The sequence below is a fragment of the Medicago sativa genome, chromosome 4 (assembly GCF_051527215.1).
Source record: "Medicago sativa cultivar Bolivia chromosome 4, Bolivia_mono, whole genome shotgun sequence".
Classification (NCBI taxonomy): Eukaryota; Viridiplantae; Streptophyta; class Magnoliopsida; order Fabales; family Fabaceae; genus Medicago; species Medicago sativa.
In genome coordinates, this window is record NC_140752.1 from 33,656,805 (window position 1) to 33,677,955 (window position 21,151).

Below are 21,151 nucleotides of genomic sequence, written 5' to 3' on the forward strand. Positions count from 1 at the left end.
CAGTAGTAATCATGACCCGCTAACCTCTCTAACATTTGATCAATGAAAGGTAGTGGGAAGTGATCTTTCCTTGTTGCGGTATTCAACCTCCTATAGTCAATACAAACTCTCCACCCGGTGACTGTACGTGTTGGGATCAGCTCATTCTTCTCATTTGTAACCACGGTAGTCCCACCCTTTTTAGGAACAACTTGGACGGGACTCACCCACGAACTGTCTGAAATGGGATAAATGATACCAGCTTCAAGTAACTTCACCACCTCCTTTCTAATCACCTCTTTCATGGCTGGATTTAGTCTTCTTTGAGGTTGCACCACCGGCTTGAAATTATCCTCCATCAGAATTTTGTGCATGCAAAAAGTAGGGCTAATACCTTTCAAATCCTCAATAGACCAACCCAAAGCACCCTTGTACATTCTAAGCACCCTTAACAATTTTTCTTCTTCAAGTTTGCTCAAGTTGGAACTAATAATGGCTGGGTACTTCTCTTTCTCACCAAGGAACACATACTTCAAGTGAGAAGGTAATTGTTTGAGTTCAACTACCGGTGCTTCTTTTGATTTCTCCACAACTTCGTCTTGAGGATGAAGTTCCTCCCACCTCGTAGGGGTGCGACGGTTGTGGGATGGAGAGGCCTCCAACATAGCTAAGACTTCACATTCTTTAGGATCCTCACTTTCTTGTGCAATTTCCGATGGCAAGCTTAAGACTCTTTCAAGTGGTAGGGCTGGTATCTCCTTTTGGAGTTTTTCTTTCACAAAGGTTTTGATCATGTCGACCCTATAGCATTTTTCTTTCTCTTTGGGGTGCTTCATAGCTTTAAGAACATTCAACTTCACCACCTCATCAAAGAATTTCAAAGTTAAAGTGCCATCTTCCATGTCAATTAAACACCTTCCGGTTTGCAAGAACGGTCTTCCTAGTATCAAAGGAATATCATCATCTTCTTCCATCTCAAGAACAACAAAATCTACCGGGAAGATGAATTTATCAACTTTCACAAGAACATCTTCAACTATGCCATAGGGAAATTTGTAGGACTTATCTGCAAACTGTAGAGTCATCCTTGTGTCTCTTACTCTTCCAATGCCCAACTTCTTATAAATAGACAAAGGCATCAAGCTCACACTAGCTCCAAGATCAATCAACGCCTTCTTAAAATTCTATCCCCAATGGTACAAGGAATCATAACACTACCAGGATCTTTTAGCTTCCTTGGGATTTTTCTTTGTAAAACAACACTACATTGCTCGGTTAGCATCACATCTTCATCATCAATTGTTCTCTTCCTTGAAAGGATGTCCTTCATGAATTTTGCATATGAAGGCATTTGTTGGAGGGCTTCAGCAAATGGGATGTTGATTTGTAACTTCTTGAACATCTCGATGAATTTTGCAAAGCATTTCTCATCTTTTTCTCTCTTCAACCTTTGAGGATAAGGCAGCTTGATTTGTGGCTTTGGAGGCTCATCTTTCTTCTTTTCTGGCTCTTCGACAACATGAGTGTCAACGGCATCACGCACTTCAACCGCCACTTCAATTAGTTCAGGAGATGAGTCACCTTCATCATGTTTAGCTTGAGATGATAGTGATTCATCCCTCTTCATGCTTCTTGTAGTGACCATGTTCACATTTTCATGATCCCTTGGATTGATGTCAGTGTTGCTTGGAAGGGTCCCTGGAGCTCTTTGTGTGAGTTGTTGAGCAATTTGCCCAACTTGAGTTTCAAGATTTTTGATTGACGCCCTTGTATTCTTTTGAGCCTCTCTGGTTTCTTGAGCTAAGGAATTCATGTTGGTAGCCATTGCTTCAATTGCTAACTCCCAATCCGCCTTCTTTGGTGCTTGATTTGATGGACCTCCTTGATAACCCCCTTGTTGTTGATTTTGAGAACCACCTTGTTGATTTTTCCATGAGAAATTTGGATGGTTCCTCCAGCCTGGATTATATGTACTTGCAAAAGGGTTATTTCTAAGCTGGTTCCCTTGATTGCTGAGGTAGTTCACCATCTCCACTTGGGTTGCATCCATGGGCACATCACAATGCATAGTGAAATGAGGGCGAGTGCACCAATCACATTTGACAATGTTCATTTGATTCACCGGGGCAACCTGTGGTTGAGTTAAATTAAGGGCTGCCATTCTCTTTGTAACTTCAGCGGATACTGCATCTTGAATCTGCTTACCAGTGAGTATGGCTTGAGCATTTTTGATCTCAAGTTGATTCAAGTCTATGAGTCCTCCTCTTGTACCACCAGTTCTATCATACATCTCCATTTGTTCATTAAGTGCAACAGCTTCGATAATCTTGATTATTTGAGAGGCGGTTTTGAAATTTATAGAACCACCAGAAGCTGTATCAAGAACTTGTCTAGTCGCCAAACGTAGACCATTACAGAACATCTGCATTTGAACAGTAGTATCAAAGTTGTGCTCGGGACATGCTGATAGTAGCTTCTTGTACCTTTTATAAGCTTCTCCGAAGGACTCTCCCTCTTTCTGCTGGAAACTAGAAATGTCTTGTCGCCTTCTCACAAACAAAGCGGTAGGAAAGAACTGCTCCAAGAACTTGTCTTCCATCTCATTCCATGTTGTTATGCTACCAGCCGGTAAAGAGTCAAACCACTCATAAGCGTCATCAGTCAAAGTAAACGAGAACAGTCTCAACCGTTTGGCTTCTTCAGAGTGCCCTTGCACTTTTGCTGTTTCACAGAGTATCAAGAAACTCTTCAAGTGCTTGTTAGCATCTTCATTGTACTTTCCAGCATACTCATTCTCCTTCAACTCCCGCAATAGACCGGGATTGATCTCAAACTTGTTCACCGTTACAGGCTGATTAGTAATGGTCAACCTGTTTCGGTTTCTGTCACTGGCCCCATAGTCTCCAAGAAGTTTTTCTTCAGGCTGGGCCGATGGTGGCTGTTGTCCCTCCATATCTTTGTCTACTTCGAATACCTCTTCGTCCGTGTCGATCTCCACTGTACTAGCCTCTTCCTTTTCCCAAAGTTTTCTGAGTTTTGTTTCTTTCCGGATTGCTCGGCAGAATTTTTCAACTTTTGGAATAAAGGTAAGTTCAGCTGAGGGCTGGCCTCGCATACAAGGTTAGACAAAGAGTGAGTAATAATTTAAAATAAAATAAAAGCAATAATTTTGTTGCAGAGCAAAAAATTTCAATTAAGAAAAAATAAAATTCAACAGTGATTTGACAGTCCCAGGCAACGGCGCCAAAAACTTGATGGCGTATTTCGCAAGTGTACGAAATTGTTCAAGTAGTAAATTTAAAACGGTAAGACCGAGTGTCGAACTCGAGGATTGCGTTATACGGTTGAATTGTATTTAGAACTTAATCGAACAAAAGGTTAAGTTGTTGGTTTGTTTTATCGCAAAATTGAAAATTAAGCAAAGTAAATAAAGTGATTAAGATTAATGGGAGAAAGATGCTAGGGATGAGTTTCGCTAGATGACCATGAAATACTATTAACTTAGTCTCAACTATTGAATCAACTCGTATGGTTGTTACCGAATTATCTAGTTTATTCTTGCCCAAATTCCTTAGTGACAAAAACTTTAAACCTAAAATAAAAACCTAATTCCTTAGTGAATTTGAAGATTAGGGTTAAGCATTAACGAACAAGAATTCTTTAAATGATTCCAAGGGTTTGTATCTATTCCTAGATTACAAAGGCAAGGATCTCTTATTTCAAAGCGTTTATCAATTCCACTTCCGTATCACAAAATAAACCTTAAATCAATTTAAAGGCGGCCGACACAATAAAAAGCATTAAGAACGGAAATAAGAGAAACAATCATATGAATTTCAATCAATAGAATAAACTAGGTCATAATAAACATGTTCATCTAGGTCTACTCATCCCCAACAAAGGAGGGTTTAGTTACACATAATCAAGCAATAGACAATAGAAGAAGAATTACAAGATGAATTCATGAATAAACCTTGTTAAAACTCCTTCAATGGTGTTCCAAGATGCTTCAAATCGCTCTACCATGTGTTTCTAGGTCTTTTGATCTCCAAAAATCGTCATAATTAAACCTGAGACCGAGTTCCTTTATATAAGCACAGTCAAAATCGGTTACCGATGCAGTCCAATCGGTAACCGATCCATCAATTAAAGCCCAGAAAGTACGATCCAAAAGCTCAGGATCGGTGGTCGATTTTCACAGTCTTGAAATATGGAAATTCAGCAGCAAAATCGGTGGCTGATTGGTTCAATCGGTGGCCGATTTCTGATTCCCTTAAACTTGTGTTTTTGCTCCTTTGTGGCTTCTAGCTCCCAGAATTACATCAAAAATGACCCAAACATTACATAAAAAATGCCTAATAAACTAGGATGACAGGGTGTCATCAGTAACACCCAAGGCTGCGAGGGCGGGGAGTGGTCGCCGGTGTACAAGGCATGACAATGAACGGCTCCCGACAACTTATAAACGGACCTAATCACACCGGAATGAGAGAGATCTTGAGGTCGTGCATGTATTGGACTACATGGTTGAAGGAATGATTATAAGAATTGTTTGGTACTATCTATATCAACAAGATTCATCTTCTTTTCGGTGTCTCATTCCATAAGAACTCCACAGTTAAGCGTGCTTGACTTGGAGTAGTCTTTGGATGGGTGACTTACCAGGAAGTTTACTGGTAAACATGCGAGTGAGGACAAAACACGCTGAAAAAGACTCGTGTTGGTTTGTAGGGTCAGTCGGCAATGCTTAAAGTAGTTTGGGATGTTACATTGAGAGTTTTGATGATTTATTGGGTAACAACCCGTTTTTCGTTAGGAATATTTTATTTATTTATTATATGTGTTTAATTGCTTGCTTGTGTGTTTGTTTTGAGATTATTGAATTTTAGGCGAGAAGGGTATTTTGATCATTTTAGGACTAAGAATTTTGGTAATTTGTGGAGTGAGGGTAATATAGTAATTTTAGAATTTAGATTATTTTAACGTTTTAGTGTGATTAGTTATTTTACTAAGTTAGTAGTAAATTGTGGTAAATATTTTGAAATGGTATTAAACGATGTTTTTGTGGGCAAAAGTTATGGTGCATAAGCCATAACTTATGCACCATGCATAAGTTAATCACACCCATCAGATAATTGGACACTTGTAATGATCCTATGGTTCTCACCTCACACCCCACAATCTTCTCCTACCTCACTTGTATGTTTCTTTCATCGCTTTCCTCGTCACTCGCGACTCACTGACTCGCCGATTTATCTTCCTCTTTCTTTCTTTCTTTCCTTTTCTCTTCTTCATTCAGTTCAGCGTCATTCCTCTGAAGCTTCAATCGGTGAATGATGGTGAAAGAAACAGAGTATTACAATATCCTCGAAGTATCTTCTTCTGCTTCCGATAATCAAATTCGCAAAGCTTATTATCACAAGGTTCAAAAATTCGTTTATTGTGTTTCTTTCTTTTTTCAAATTCTATATCATGAATATTGAAATCGCAATTGCGAATTTCACATACTTTCTTATTGTTACAGGCAAAGCAAGTTCATCCTGATAGAAACCAAAATGATCCTAATGCTGCACACAAATTTCAGGTATAGCAGTTACTCCTACTACTGGAGGAGTCAAAAAAACCTCACCGTTACCGTCCTGGAACCGTTGCACTTCGGTAATTTCGTTTTCCCCTAATTTTTTAGGTTTTCAGAGTTTTGAATTTGAATTTTGGATTCATAATTTTTAGGAATTTTGAATTTGCGGTTTATGATTTTTATGATTTTTAGGAATTTTTAGTTTAAATAGAAAATACTATGATCTTCAATAAGTAACAGGTCTAGTGATATTATTATATCACCGATCAGTAGTAGTAGTAGCTAACAGATACTGTAATACTAATTATTTTTCATGAGTCATAACAATAATACTCAAGTATTATTTATGAGTGTTATGCAAATAAAAGCAATTAGATTGAGAACTTTATGAGTTATTGTTGTTGGTTATATACTTGTGCCCTTCACCAGGACTAGGACCAGAATGCTTAATCACACCAAGAACTTGAACTATGTTAAGCTTATATACTTACGTAAGTTTTGTGAGATTATCTGGGAGAGTTTATGATAACTGCTTATGATAGGTGACTCTGTTCAGCTAAATTTTACAACAAGAATCAGGGGAATGTTGTAATGTTGTATCATTTATGAATAAGTTTCTCGCGATAATTGTTCGTAAGCTGTTTTTAGGTTATTTCTATTAGTTCTCCAAGGTGGCTTACGCGAACAATTTGACTTTATTTTATCTTTTGCTATAGAGATGCCTTTCATGGTGAGTGCTTATGCTATAAGTTGCAAATAAGTTGTTTATCCAAACAGAGCCTAAATATCCGTTTTGGTTTGTGGATGTAAAAGGGAATGGTAGTGGTTTTTGATTGGCTGATATAATTGATGTATTGATAATAGGTGAAGCTGACAATTGCTGGGAAAAATATTGTGAAGGAAGAGGATTTTGAGGATTTGACATCTGATTTTGTCAAAGACTATGATGTGTCAAGTATAGCTGGATCAGAAAGTAACGACGATGATGACAGTGAAAATGAGTCTCGAGGTCAAAATGTTGTGCCTAATAAATCAGGCGTAAGCTTAAAACAAAAGCTATTCATCTCTCTTCAGACAGGGCATAGAGTTTCTGTATGGAAGTCTTTGATTATGATTGTGAGTGAAAATGTGTTATATGAGGATGAGCAAGTGCAGAAGAATTTAGCGGAGAGGTTGAAATCTCTGACTGTTGAACCCCGGGATAACACCCGTTTGAGGATCGTTCTGCTTGCATCCGGTGGGCATTTTACGGGTTGTGTCTTTGATGGTGATACAATTGTGACTCATAAGACATTTCATAGGTTAGCAAATTCTTTTATTTACTAAATATTTTAAAATCAGTTAGAGTTTTGCACATTTTTCATTCCTCCAAAACTTTGAAGCTTTTGAAGGTTTTTGAGCTTGTGTCCAACACCAGGGGATGGACCAACATCTTTTAATGTCATGAAAACTCCATTTACCTCTCCAATTACACCTTCTCTGCCTTGTAGCGGACTAAGAAATGGCCTAGCTTCTGATACATTAGGAAGCAAAGAGACAAACAAAGAAGCAAGAAGAATAAAGGTGAGGAATGTGACAAAGGACTTTAGTCTTGTATCCATGTTTGAATAAAATCAAGGCTTATTTTGTGATCACACCTAGAAGGGTATCTTAGTTTTGATTTGTATTGATGAAGTGGCATCAAAGAAGTTCTATTTATAGGTAAATTCTAAAACCATGTGACACTAAAAAATAGCGAGGTTCCGCCAGATGATGTAACTCAACTCATACATTTGCTAAGGAAGCACACAAGGCAGGTTCTTTTGATTTGAAAAATTGATACTTGTGAAAGTGATGTTTCTATGTTACTAGTAATAAAGTAAATATATATGGACCACTTATAATGACATATTTGAGCAGAAGTCAGACTAATTTGTAATATTGTCACGCAGCCTTAAACTTAGATTGAAATTCCTACCAGAAATTTCCAATTGAATTAAGTTTGGATGTTAAGGTTTGTGAAATTGCTCAAGATTTCAAGGTAAATATTGTTAATTAGTTTCATAATCGAGTTTGTGTGAAATCTTGTTCCTCTTTGGTTTATTTAATTTGTAATTTTTGTTTTTGATATTGTTGTTATAGACGGATCTGAGATTCCAGAGCCATGCAGTTCTTGCACTTCAGGAAGCAGTTGAGGCTTACCTGGTTGGATTGTTTAAGGACACCAATCTGTGTGCAATTCATGCTAAGAGGGTGACAATTATGCCAAAGGACATTCAACTTGCTCGTCTCATTCGCGGTGAATGTGCTTAGGGTGGTGAAGGTGCTTTTAGGGTTATGGCGGATTAGTATTTTGGAAGGATTTAGGGTTTTATGAATTGAATTTTCTTTTATGCGTTGTATAGTTCTGAACCTATAATGTTCAATTTTTAACAACAGACATATTTTGGATTATGATTAGTTTGTACTATTATAAGTTTGTGCTAGATTTTATTGGGAATATTTTGATATGATGTAATGAAAATTATACATTTCACATTCTTTATAACATTCTTTATTTTGATATTGATGCTTATAGGTTGTTACAAAACCATTAGACAATTAGTTTGGTTTCACAAAGAACACTATCAAAACCATTAAACTATATTTATGGTTTCAACAATAGTTTTTATTTAAAACCATTTATTAATAATGATTTTCACTATTCTTTTAGGAGCACTTGTTGTGGAGCACTTGTTATTGGAAATTATAACATTCACATTCTTTGTTGTTACGTATTCATGATTATAGGTTGTTACAAAACCATTAGACAGTTAGTTTGGTTGCAGGAAAATATAGTCTATAACAACCTAAAATGACCCTCATTTTGAAACGGAAGGAGTATTATTTAATGAAATGTTTTAGCTCGTCAGATTAATCCAATGGCTGATATTTTGTCACATGTCTCCTCTTAGAAAATAAAAACTGAAAAGCGTCATATTCCGGCGCCGATATTAAAATCTGATTTGGAAACGGTGGCATAATTCCATTTTCAGACATAACTCTATTTCACCGTCATTGAGATTCACAGCGTGCACACACACACACTCTCTCTCCGGTGAACGACGACGACGGAGATTCTTTCTTCAGGTACCGATCTTGATCTCTCTTTCACTCTTTAAGCTTCTTCTTCGAACTTGTTTTACTATTTCATTTCTACAACTCAATTCAATGCTTGTTGCTACACAATCGTATTCGCTCATTATTATTAGTGTCTTGAATTTTAGCGATTCAATATCAATTATGTTTTCGCAATTTAAAAATATGATGAATGAGTCATAGGCATTGAGATACTTTGAATTTCTTGAACTTATTTTTCGAAATGCAGTGGTGTGAATGAATTGGGTTTTTTTGTATAGAATGTTATGTTATGCCTGACATTGAGAAATGTTTTAGTAAGTATGTTTAGTTGTAATTGGCGCAACCGGTAAAGTTGTTGTCATGTGACTGGAAGGTCACGGGTTCAAGTCCTGGAAACAGCCTCTTGTGTAAAAAAACAGGGTAAGGCTGCGTACAATACACCAAATGGTGGGACCCATTCCCGGACCCTGCGTATGCGGGAGCTTTAGTGCACCGGGTTGCCCTTTTTTTTTGTGGCACCGACTGATCACCACTCTTTGTTAACAAGACTCTTGGGTCCATCGCCGTGGTTTAGGATCCAAAAGTTGTTCAAGAATTCAGAATCAAGAGATGCCATTGTTGCATTCAGCTACAAATGCAAAATCAGTAACTGAAATTCAATTGCAGGAAAACTGATTTGAAATCGCTTCTACCATTGCCCTCGCTGGAATCGCTTCTGTATCATCTAATCTAACAACAATAAGGTATTTGATTCAATGTCTTTCATTTTCTCTTCTCTCTTAGGTATTTGGTTTATCTAATAATAACTTACCACCAAGTTTGAAGTGATTATTTCTGGAATTGATTTTTTCAACAAGTGATTATTATTTCTGGAATCGTTTCACATCAACCAAAGTATCTAATCCAAGCATTTTCGTTTTCTGCAGTTTCCAATTTCTTGCATTATGTCCAAGGATCCTACCAATTTGTCTCGCACCTTCAAATACCTTTTAGGTAGGTACCTTTCCTTCTTTACATTTACATTACACTCACTCACTCATTCTAAAATCATCATCTATGCTTCAAATTTAGACTTTATGTTGAATCAAATAAACCATTTTAAAAGCTCTTGTGAGTAAAGTCATGCGTTTTAAATGATTTCATTGATTGACAGTGTATACAAATTAAATCCTGCAATGTATTTACGAGTTTAATGGATATGCACTGACAGTGTAAAGTACTTTTACGACTTTAAAAGCATATTGACACATATGCTTATTTTATAACTACTTTTTCCAAAATAACTACCAAATGCTTCGTTCTTATCGGTTGTCAGTGTAAATCTAGTTTACACTGACACAACATATCCTCTTTTCTCTTTATTTATATTGTTTAAGTGCTTTAGTGTACTGAATAATGAATTTAACAGGGATGTAGAAGTTAGTTTTACAATGCCTATCCAATGAGACCTCATTATATTCCCACCACTTTGTAACTGTATGTTAAAAACCACTGCAAAATACCAAATTCTTATTGGACGTCAGTGTAAAACTAGCGTACACTGACAATGCATGTTCCCTCTTCTCTTGAATAATTTACTTTTTTTTTTTTTTTTTTTAAAATACAATGGGTGTGTGTGCCTGCTGGCATGTTTTACATAGTAAAGCTTTATGTGGTTGGCTGATGATGATATTTTTTGGGATAACATGAATCCAGCTACTCAATTCTTGTCAAGAGGAATTCCATTTATATTCAATACATGGATCGTAAGGCATCTCACAGAAGAGGACTATGCGGTAATTTTTTTTTCTTTTTCTGATCTAGTTTTAGTTTCTGTTATCACCTTCTAAGTCTGTGATTGTAACATAACACCTTAAAATGGAATTTGGTTCACTTTACCGTCTAAAGTGAGTTTCTCATTTTGGATGAGCGATGAGCCGGATCCCGTAAAAATTAAAATGAGGTGTTTTCCGCTTAAAACGAGGTCATTTTTTATTGTATGTGCTTTGTTGTCGATCTGAGTTGCATTGTAAACTTATTTGATAAAGTTTGATTAAAAAATGGTTTACCATGATGTTACCTTTTTTTCATGCAGATGTATGCGGTGCAGTTTCATCTGTTTGTCACATGTGTTTTATTTCTTAGCCGGGAAGGTTTTCGCCGAGCATGCATGCGAATGGATATGAAAAGGTGATCCTTTATACTTTGCTAATTCTATTGCATATGAATAACTAATTGTTTAGGAAATTATGTTCTACACTGCTTTGTCAAGTTAGTTTTGCTATTAGAAATATAAAGGTTAGTGCGCTCTCATTGTTCGTTAGGACATAGGCCTTCTATATTATATTGCACGCTTCTAAAGAACAGCTAATTTAGTTTTAGGGGTGTTCCTGGCTTGATTCAAGAAGAAAACTGAACCAAACCAAACAGAACCATGTCTACAGTTCGGGAAAACTTAACCGAACCATTAATGCTTTAGACTGAACCAAACCGAAATGATGTTATGGTTCGGTGAACCAGTTCTGTTTTATGGGTGCAGTTGCAAAAGCGAAGAAACCCATAAATTCAAAACAGAACAAATTAAACTTAGAAACCAAATCAGTGGCAAAAACGCGATTCTAGAATTAATCAATTATGTAGTTTAGTGCAGTAGCAAAAACAAACATATATGGTTCCGTTGCAAATTTCTGAAACGAGTTTGTGAGGAAGGAAAGAAAACAACAATCAAATGAATTCTTGTCAACTCAATATAAGTTTAATTCAAGCAATTCAAATACAATTTAAGCAATTTAAGCGTTCTTCAGTCAACAACTGAATTCAAGCGATTTAAAAATAATAAACATGGTTAAGTCAAGCTACAATATCAATTAGTTCAAGCTACATGGTTAAACGCGATTCTGAACTCATGCGTTTTAAAAATAATAAACATGGTCAAGTCAGCTTAATTTTAGAATTTTTGTCTTTGTTAAGTGTATTTAGATTTATATATTGGAATTCAGCTGAAATGATTATTGTTTTGGTTTTTCATTTGTGCGATAAGTGATTTATTTTTATTTCTTTTAAATTGCTTGAATTTAAAGTAAAATCTATAATTGACTTAATCGATTCTTGGGCCGACAACTGAATTTAAGCAATTTAAAATAAAAATAATAAACGCAATTCTAGAAATAAATGATTTGGGGTTTAAGCTTCAATTCATGAACTTATGTGATGCTGCTTGTTGGTTGTAAATCGTGATTATCTATATCAATATTGAAAGGGCTAGTGAAAATGTTAATTAAATCCCTCAATCATTGGTTATGTCTATAATTCTTTGATATCTTTGAATATTATGTATTCCAAAAATATCAGATTATTGGGATTGAGGGTTTATAACTTCTTACATAACTTTTTTAAATTGAATTTTCCTGTGCTCTTGCCTGAGCTCCATTAAAAAATATATTTTTCATATTGTAGTGATGGTACGTCTGTGGAAGAAGGTGTCGTGAAGCTATTGAAAGTAGCATGGATGAGTGTCCCGCTTGGAATACTTGTTACCATTGTAGCATGCCTTTTTGTCTTTTGGTGGCAACAAATAAGTTATTTTAGTCCATATGGGCAAGCTGTCTTGATCAATGGTAATCAAATGAAGCTTATTGTCATCCGTTTTCCTTTTCTTCTACCTTAGTGGGTAATTAATGGTATTTTCTTTGGTAAAAAAAATGGTATTTTTCTATAATATTGCCCCTGTTAAAATTATAAATCTACCAAGCTACATAATGTGATCTTTTATAAATAAAGTTCACTTATTATGCCAGGTTGTGCATGCATTTTGGAGCTATTGGCTGAGCCTTTGTATATTCTTTCACAGAACTTGGTCTTGCTGGAATTACGGTTGATGGTTGAGACAGTCGCTACATTCTCACGGTGCTTGACAATGTACTTTTTAATTGTCAAGCTAACTGGACTGGTGAGCTAAGCATATATTTCAGTCTTTTCTTTCCTTATGATTAACCAGGCAGTCAATGCTTTCTCTACTATTCTTGTGAAATGCTAATGACGCGTTAATTATTGGACCAGTTTCTAATTTTCCAGTTACTGTCATGGTTACAAATTACTGTTTTTTTTTTTTCCTTCTTTGTTTACGATCATTTGTTTTAATTTATTAAAAGTGAGGAGATGAATTATATTAATCTTTACGTCCATAAAAATAATTCAATTGTTAAACTCTTTCCTTTGTTAAATTCTTGATGAACTGAAGGCTGGTCAGATGAATTAGAAATGCAATCCAATGACCAAGAGCAATTACAGAAAGTGAAAGTTTTACAAAATAGAGAAAAAAAACTAAAATTAAAAAGTAGATTATTTACTAATGACTTAATCTAAGGGATAAAAAAGTCTTATTGAAAGATTTTTGCAGAAGAGTTCTTCTAGTACTATTACATAGTCATTGAAACCCGTGAATTCTAGCCTTTTGACCCTTGAATTGTCAAATCTTGTCTCTTTCAAGTAATTTATTTCATTAATTTTTGGAAAACATGTCGCATTTTGTTAAAATTAAGAATCTTTAGATATTCCTTTAATTGTACAACTTCCTAGACTGATTGTTATTACTCTTAGAGTATACAACTTCCTAGGCTAGTGCTTACTCATTAAGCATTCAATGCAATTATTATAAAACTACTATAAACACAAGGTGTGTGATCTCATTATTTACACCATATTTACACAAAGATTACTGAATTCTTACACATTTAAATAAAATTATACTTGTTTGTTTCATTTCCCTGTCCTGCATTTTATAAGAACTAGTTTATCAAAGTGCATTGGATTTTTATGTACTTATAATCCATAGTCCCCCCCAATAGAGTTTGGCGGACTATGGTAATTTCCATGTAAATGGAACTAATTTAGGAGGTGAATGACAATTTCCAGGAAAAATCAATCATATTTGCGCTGTCACAGGCTTCTTATGGAGCTTGCTTATTTCTTGGTTATTGGGGCTATCTGCTTCTTTATCGGAAATTTAGATACTCTTACCTTTTCCCATTCAGGTACAGTTTTTTTTCTTTTCACAGAAATATCTGTACATGGTTGATGTCTGTTTCTTCTATAACTTCCTCATTCAGAAGAAGATGAAGGGAATTTAAAAAAATCAGACTGTTCATAAATTTAGAACTAGGCAGCGGTAGCTTTATTATTTTAGCATATCTCTAGTTAACTTTCAAGCAATGGTCTGACAAGCTTGGTATTGGACTGACTATAATAGGCTAAATCTTCTTAGGTCATTACAGAGGGATCATATTTGGCAGAAGCTACTCCTTATATATGGATGTAAGCCTTTAGTATGCAGTCGGTTGAACCACGTAAAATTCCATGTCTATTTATCTTCTCCTTTTTCTGGTTTTGCATGGTAGGCCCACTAAGCATATGAAAATGGGTCCAATGAACCAGGCCTGCTACCATATGAAAATGGGGAAAAGCGTGTGGCAAGTGTAGGAATGTAGAGAAAAGAGTGAGTGATAATAGAAAAGGGACATGCAGAAGAAAGAGATTGAAGGGGAGAATCTGTGTGAATCATCAGATGGGGAATTAGAGAGGATACGAGTGACCGCCTATGAAGCACGGATACGGACACCTAACACGACACGGACACTTACACGCCGACACAGCTATTAATTTGAAAGAATCACATAATTAAGTGTAATTACAAGTGTCGGTGTCGGACACGTGTCACCGACACGACACGTGTCCGACACCGAGACACGCCTAATCCGAGGAGTGTCCGTGTTTCATAGGTGACCGCAGTGGGCAGTTTTTGAGACATTGGGTGGGTATGGTTTTGGTGTAGAGTGTAAGGAGCCAATCCTTCACTCCGGGCAGATTTCAGTTTCCTTTTCTTTTTCTGTTAAATCCATCTAGAAAGGAGTAGTACTCTACTCTACTCCATTCCATTTTCCCCTTTCATTACCGATTTCCTTCGTTTCATAACCATTATAAGAGGAAGTTTTTTCTGTTCCAGTTCAATATAGCAATCATCATTTTTTGAGCTCAATCCTAAGAGAACACTAACCTGTATTAGTCTATTGTGTTATATCAGAATGATGTCAGTACATATCTTGTCTTCTGATCACACACACACATGATTTTCTCATAATTTAATTTCTGATGTATTGAATATGCTTGGCAAGGAAATGATGGAATCTTGATAACATTTCATTTTGTTTGATATTTGCTTATTTATATCATCAGTGTGCAGTTTATAACTAACAAATTTTTGCAGAGAGGGAAGAGTTTTTGGATTTGACCAGCAACTATCGAAGATGTGTATGCTGTTCACCTTTCAATCGTTTCGAAAGTTGATCCTTCAGGAAGGAGAGAAAATAGTGCTCGTGTGGTTTGATACACCATATAATCAAGCTGTATATGGCCTCGTGGATAAATTAGGTCAGTATATATGGTTTGCATAGTTTGTGCTAGAAAGCTTAACTATTGTGTTTCTTCTAAACATATTGTCTTTTTTTTTTTTTTTTTTTTTTTTTTTTTTTTTTTATTTATTTTAAAAAAACACCTTTTCAGGTAGCTTAGTGGTGAGACTTGTCTTTTTACCATTTGAAGAAAGTTCATACACAACATTTGCAAGGTCTGCTTCAGGTTCTATTTCTTTCTTGTTTTATTTATGTTGAACCGTAAACCTGAATGTATTGCTCTCTTTTCAATTATTATTTACTTCTACTACACTCTTCTTCTTTTCTCTGTTTCTTCAGAAACCATAATGCATGTTACTTTTGGTGTGCACATATCTCTTGTTTTTATTTCTATCTTCCTCACTCACCCGAATGTGTTAGGTTTAATTGAGGACTAGTTCTGTCAATTATTGTTATTAACTTATTATTGTTTCTGTTGTTGTGGTTGTTGTTCACTTTCCGTTCTAGCTCTAAATGCTTAGTTCTTTCATGTTTAATCATAAAGCTTACTGTTTTGGCCGCGGCCATGGTGAGATTCTTTTCAATTTCACAAACTGAATAATGATTTGGCATGCCTGACAGGAGAATACCAGGGTAAACACAAGAAATTAGGAAGCTGCCTGACAGAATCCCTCAAGTTAGTTTTGTTGATTGGTATGTCTTTTGATTTAATTCTATATTTTGTGCTGGATACGTATATATTAGTTTTCCTATTGTTCAGTACCAATTATTTAACCGTGTTCCTTATTTGAATTAGATGTAAAGTTACTTGTATTTTAGTTTGTATGAATGTTTATGGTTCTGTTAAGATTGTAAAGTCACATAAACAGATCCAGTTAATGTAAATTACTGTATAACCATTTAGCATGCTGCCTGATATTATATTGGCTGTATATTACTATTCTCTTATCTTCTGTAGTAAGCAAACTTAAGCTATGTAATTATTTTCCATATTAATGTCTTTTAAGGGGCAAAAAAAAAAGAAAAGAAACTTGAATCTTACTGTTTATGAGACTGCAACTTTTTCTGTAGGGAAAATATATAGGATAGAAAAATATGGATGTAACCCTGAGTGAACTTTCCTGACAGATTGAGCTCATTTACTTAGGGCCAGTATTACATGCCTCAAGGAACAACATTTTTATGAAAAAACAATGAATATGTTGTCTGCTTGGCACTTTTCTATAGAGACAATAACAATAGTGTTAAATGACCCCTCAATGAGGATGCTGTCTAAGGCATTGATAAGCCTTTTGAGACCATAAAATTATTGGTATGAAATTGTAAGACTGTTTTGTAGTTTTATTTTTGAAGATCTGATTTGTGATTTTTTTTTTTTTTGAAGAGTCGGTATCATATTTATATTAACGATGATAACACAGTCTTTCATGTCATAAGTCACAATTACTCTGTTGTTGTTGCTCTATCCAAGCCAGATGCCTGCCTAAACTGTTCACTCTTATACACAAATTTAGTCACTTGTGCTGCTGTGATTAAGAGTTGTTTGAATATAGCCTTATTTATTTTCCACATAGGAGGGAATTTGGACATACTTTGCATTAAATTGTATATCCTATTGTCCTTCTGCGGTATAATATCTAGCTATTTGCTTTGCAGGTGTTGTTTTCATGGCATTTGGTCCAAGTTATTCTTATTCCCTCATTAGATTGTTGTATGGAAAAAAATGGAGTGATGGAGAAGCATCAACTGTCCTCCGCTATTATTGCTTTTATGTCATTGTTTTAGCTATGAATGGTAATTCACCTTGTTTTTGGTTGCTCATTTTTTAATTCGTTGACATTAATCATGGGTTAATACAAGACCATAACATCTCAGTTTTTATTCTACATATAATCTTTTTTTGAACACGATGGTTCTTGGGGATTTATTTTGTAGATGAAATAGGAAATAATAAATTGAATGTTAGATATATTGTCATGACTCTATTGCTTAGGAACAATAGAAGACTAGCCAACAAAACACGATAATTTTTAAGCATATTCCATCTATTATTAGTAACTACCAATCGAATGAAGGAAGCTGGATAGGTAAATTTGGAATGTCTGGGGTATGTTTGGAAACCTAGATAATTTTATATCTTCATTGTTCTAATTCCTCTGTCAGTGCTCTCACTAGTATCAGAGCTCAAGATGTTGGGTGTTGAACTTGAAGTTCATATTGTGCATACAAGTGGAGGGATGTTTGGAAAGGGGTTAGAAGCTTGCAGGTGAGAAGTAGAAATGGAGAAGTAGGGAAGTGGATTGACAGTACCTTTCCCTTTGGACTGTGTTTGGGACCCATTTTCTGTGGTAAATGTTGGTAAATAACCGGAAGTAGAAAAGGTAGAGAATAAGGACTTGTTACCAAAGTGGTAATTGGTTGCACCTGAATCCAGAACCTTGGAGAGACAAGCAACATAGATTTTGGAGTTATCAGTATGCACAACAAAGGCACTAGAACATGGGATTTGATGTTGCTGAGATCATTTTAAAATATCAGCAATAAACAGCGGAGGGGTATGCCACGTAAAATTCCTCGAAGTTTTTACATGAACATTGTACAATTTGAGTATATTATGAAGAGTGTTGGAACTAGGATGACCTAGTGTTAGGATCTCTTTTTTGATTAGGAAATAATTCCTATAGAACAAAACAGAATTGAGTAATCAAAAGAATGAAAATTGCAAAAGAAATACTAGAATTCCTTATTCAACAACACAAGGGGAAGAAAAGTATAAAATTCAACTATTCAGATGTATCTCCCCTCTACAAGGACTATTTAAAGACTTGCTAACAATAACTGAAATAACAACGGAATAGCACACTACTAATAATAAGCTGAACAACCACATAAGAAACTAACCAACCAACTTGAAATTCTCTAACAGCTCATAGCTACTCTAATTCCCCTTTATTTTATATACCCATTTCGTTATGCCACAAAGAAAGCAAAGTGGAGGAGTATGTGGTTACAATGTTAGTGACATTTAAAAAAGTTACAAATGATAGAAAAAGAGCTGTAGAATACACAGAATTATTGGAGAAACCAGAATCGAGATTTGAATGCTTGACTAAATTATTTGACAGCAGGTGGGAATATGTATGAAGTCCATCTGGTCCAAGATAGCCTTGTAGCAGTACTTTGTGATCACCCTGAAATTTGACTACATAATTAGATGGATCGAATCGAGATTTGATACATTTAAACTTTGCAAATTGACCTACAGTATTTAGAATCTTAGTAATGGAAGGAACACATTATAATTTTTTTACATGTAACTTAACATTAGGAGGCTGAACCAACGGGGTTTAATTAGCAGACCTTGTTCCTTGCCCAGAAAAGCATGCTCCTGGTTGCTGAGAGGGGCCTCATTTACCAGATTCTGAGGTTTGATGGCAATGTGATGAGTGGCTCGCGAATCAACATACCAATGTTGAGAGTGTTGAACTGGTTCCGTATTGGCAACGAAGACTTGGGGTTGTAGCGCATGAACCGAATAAACTACATTAGGCATCTGATAAGTTGAACCGCAATTGTGCTATTGCAAACCCTTTGTGTTTTATCGGGGAGCTGAAGATTGTGGAGGAAAAATCTTTGGCATTATTTAAATAGACAGCGGGTAACCCCATTATTCAACATAATCCATGTTGTGTATTATTTTGATATTCCAAGTTGAATTGTTCCACTAGTACTATTGCCGCTTATAGATTTGACTTACTCGAATGCTGATGTATTTGCAAAGTTAGGAATAGATCATTAGAATGACTGGGAAATTTTTCATCCAACAATCATTATGCACTTGCATATTTCCCTTGTTTATAACTAGCGACCCTGGTGGATTAAATTCTTCATCTGTTTTATAATGTTTATGTTTCGCCTCGTTTCAGGAACATCTGAAGCCTTTATGCATGCAGTTGCAACAGAGAACCAACTCAAGCGTTCAAATGATTCACTACTTGTATTCTCTTTGATCTCTGTAGTTCTGAATGTCCTGCTAATAAAGCTTTATGGGTCAGTTGGCTTGATCGTGGCAAATTCTCTTAGTATCCTTTATACCTTCTGGTTGCATGTGTGACAATCCTAACAGTTGGTTATTTTATGCTATTGAGTATTCACTTTTTCATTACTTATGGAAACCGCGTCGATGCTCAACATATTAGTTATTGTTTATAACCTGGAGGTCACATGAAGGTCAAAGGAAAACTAAGATATAAATGCAAAAGATATCACGAGGGGAAATATATAAAGAAATTCCCTTGATCACAGGAAAGAAAATGAAAATAAAGCAGAGGAAATACTTTATCTCTTCTCTGTTGGTGTATTTCACTGCCATAGTTATTACTTTAAAATCGTCATCAACATGCTGAATTGAATTTCTATTTTCTATTTCACGTTCTTCTCAATATCAATAAAACTCAACCGGCATCCCCCCTCATATACTGAAAAGTTAAAGAAATAAAAAAAAAAAAAAAGGTCCAGCATTATGCTGATTTTGTTCCTTGCTAGAGCAATGTCTGAGAAGTTGTGTATGGTATTATTGGCACTGATTTTGCAAATCTTGATTATGATGTTGAACCAACTACTATCCCAGTGATATAAGAAAATTTCCCATCACTAAATATTTTGTATGATCTTTCTGGTCTGTATTAGAGAGAGACACATTAACTTAAATGGCTGCAAGATTGGCTAATGGCATGACCTGCTGGTAACACTGATAATATACCAATTTTTTTTAGATTATATCAGATGTAACAGTGCCTAGACAAGTAACATTACTTGCATACCATTTTGTTACTTCCGCAGAGTCCTAACCTAGATACTTCTTTCTAAACAGCTGGAATCTAATGTGGTTGTTAGTTCAACCTTTGATTTCTCATATTTAATTTACATCATTTGTTAGTGCAAAGTTTTCTTTGGATCCTTCACTTGACTAAAGATATGACATTGAGGATTTTATATTCTGCATTGTTCATAAAGGAATACTTCAAGGTATGACAATTGGCATTTGATTTGGTTTACCATAATTTGATGCAAATATTGAGAATGGTTTTCATATTTAAAAGTTATTATTTCCACAGGGATTTTCCTCCTTTTCTTTTCATGGCTGCTTGCCTTCCGGATGGATTATTCTGTTATTTTCAGGTGTATTCACTCTTGTTTCTGAGAATGTATTTTTGGACCAAGATAATTTCTGGCCAACATTTATGATCCATTTCTCTGTTGGACTGGCTTGCTTCTGTGTGTCGTCATATGTGATGTATATATTCTTTCCATTGATTTCAACTTCTATGATATTTTTGTTGATTACAATTGTTTATTATCACTTCCTTCTTTGTTAACATACTTGTTTTTGGTCTTTTAGTTACTGCCGGGAAAAACCTTTCATCAAAAAAATTATTCGCTTTCGCGATCACTCGGACTGATGAATTCTGTAAGTTAACTGTGAGGTGAGTTTTGTTCTTTTCAAGCCAGCTAATTTCTAAGATTCATCCATAGATATGATAAATTAGCATTTTTTTTTTTTTTTTGCAGACAATGGAAGATGATGGATTAGCACTTAGTTTTGTAGGGAGGATTCAAAATTTTGTAACATGCATAATACTGCATCCGTATTTTTGTAAATTAAACTTTATTACTCCATCAATACAAAATGACAGTGAATTCTTCTTAATTTCTGTCGTGTCTACTCATTTGAAAGTTGAGCACACTGTCAATGGTGAGCTGTACACATGATGTGTACAAGTGCAGAAAATATTGTTTTCTGATTTTTTTTCTTCCTTAATACAATATCTCTTTAATTCTTTTGCTAGTAAGGTTTCATATTTCCATCTACAAAGGAAATTCTGTACATTTGTTATACATTTTATTTTTTTAAGAAGCTGCATGTTACATTTCATGCGTCGTGTTATAAAGTTGAGACTGCTGTTGAATTTTCCGCATTTTGTATTAACCCCGTATCTTAAATCAACTTATGGTTGTTTAAGTGGTAAGAAGTTTGATTCTTAAGCAAAGTCTTGAGGTCTAAGCATTTTAAATTATAAAAAACTCCTTGTGTGAGTCTTAACTCAAT

The 21,151-nt window shown here is 35.3% G+C and overlaps 3 protein-coding genes and 1 long non-coding RNA gene across 6 annotated transcripts; 3 read left to right on the forward strand and 1 right to left on the reverse strand.

Moving 5' to 3' along the window:
* Positions 1–1,144: 1,144 nt before the first annotated feature.
* On the reverse strand, positions 1,145–3,094 carry LOC146928903 (uncharacterized). The gene has a single exon (XM_085707158.1). The coding sequence runs from the start codon at positions 3,092–3,094 to the stop codon at positions 1,145–1,147; it is 1,950 nt and encodes a 649-aa protein (XP_085563284.1).
* Positions 3,095–6,275: 3,181 nt separating this feature from the next.
* Positions 6,276–6,883, forward strand: LOC146928904 (uncharacterized). Its single transcript, XM_085707159.1, has 2 exons — positions 6,276–6,287; positions 6,422–6,883. Exons 1-2 carry the CDS (start codon positions 6,276–6,278, stop codon positions 6,881–6,883), a joined length of 474 nt encoding a protein of 157 aa, XP_085563285.1.
* Positions 6,884–7,497: 614 nt separating this feature from the next.
* On the forward strand, positions 7,498–7,990 carry LOC146928905 (uncharacterized). The gene is made up of 2 exons (XR_015008221.1): positions 7,498–7,577; positions 7,679–7,990. It is a non-coding gene; the product is annotated as an uncharacterized LOC146928905 (long non-coding RNA).
* A 532-nt stretch (positions 7,991–8,522) lies between these two features.
* LOC146928906 (lipid transporter) lies at positions 8,523–20,885 on the forward strand. 3 transcript variants are annotated; one of them, XM_085701080.1, is made up of 17 exons: positions 8,523–8,665; positions 9,204–9,399; positions 9,583–9,649; positions 10,352–10,431; positions 10,731–10,825; positions 12,092–12,252; positions 12,433–12,584; positions 13,550–13,668; positions 14,898–15,061; positions 15,194–15,268; positions 15,664–15,735; positions 16,699–16,836; positions 18,969–19,124; positions 20,018–20,070; positions 20,160–20,338; positions 20,444–20,528; positions 20,614–20,885. In XM_085701080.1, exons 3-16 carry the CDS (start codon positions 9,601–9,603, stop codon positions 20,502–20,504), a joined length of 1,554 nt encoding a protein of 517 aa, XP_085557206.1. In that variant the 5' UTR covers positions 8,523–8,665; positions 9,204–9,399; positions 9,583–9,600; the 3' UTR covers positions 20,505–20,528; positions 20,614–20,885. The 3 variants fall into 3 exon arrangements, with proteins under 3 accessions (XP_085557206.1, XP_085557205.1, XP_085557204.1); XM_085701079.1 differs by having other exon boundaries at positions 9,231–9,399; XM_085701078.1 differs by having other exon boundaries at positions 9,323–9,399.
* The last annotated feature ends 266 nt before the right edge of the window (positions 20,886–21,151 follow it).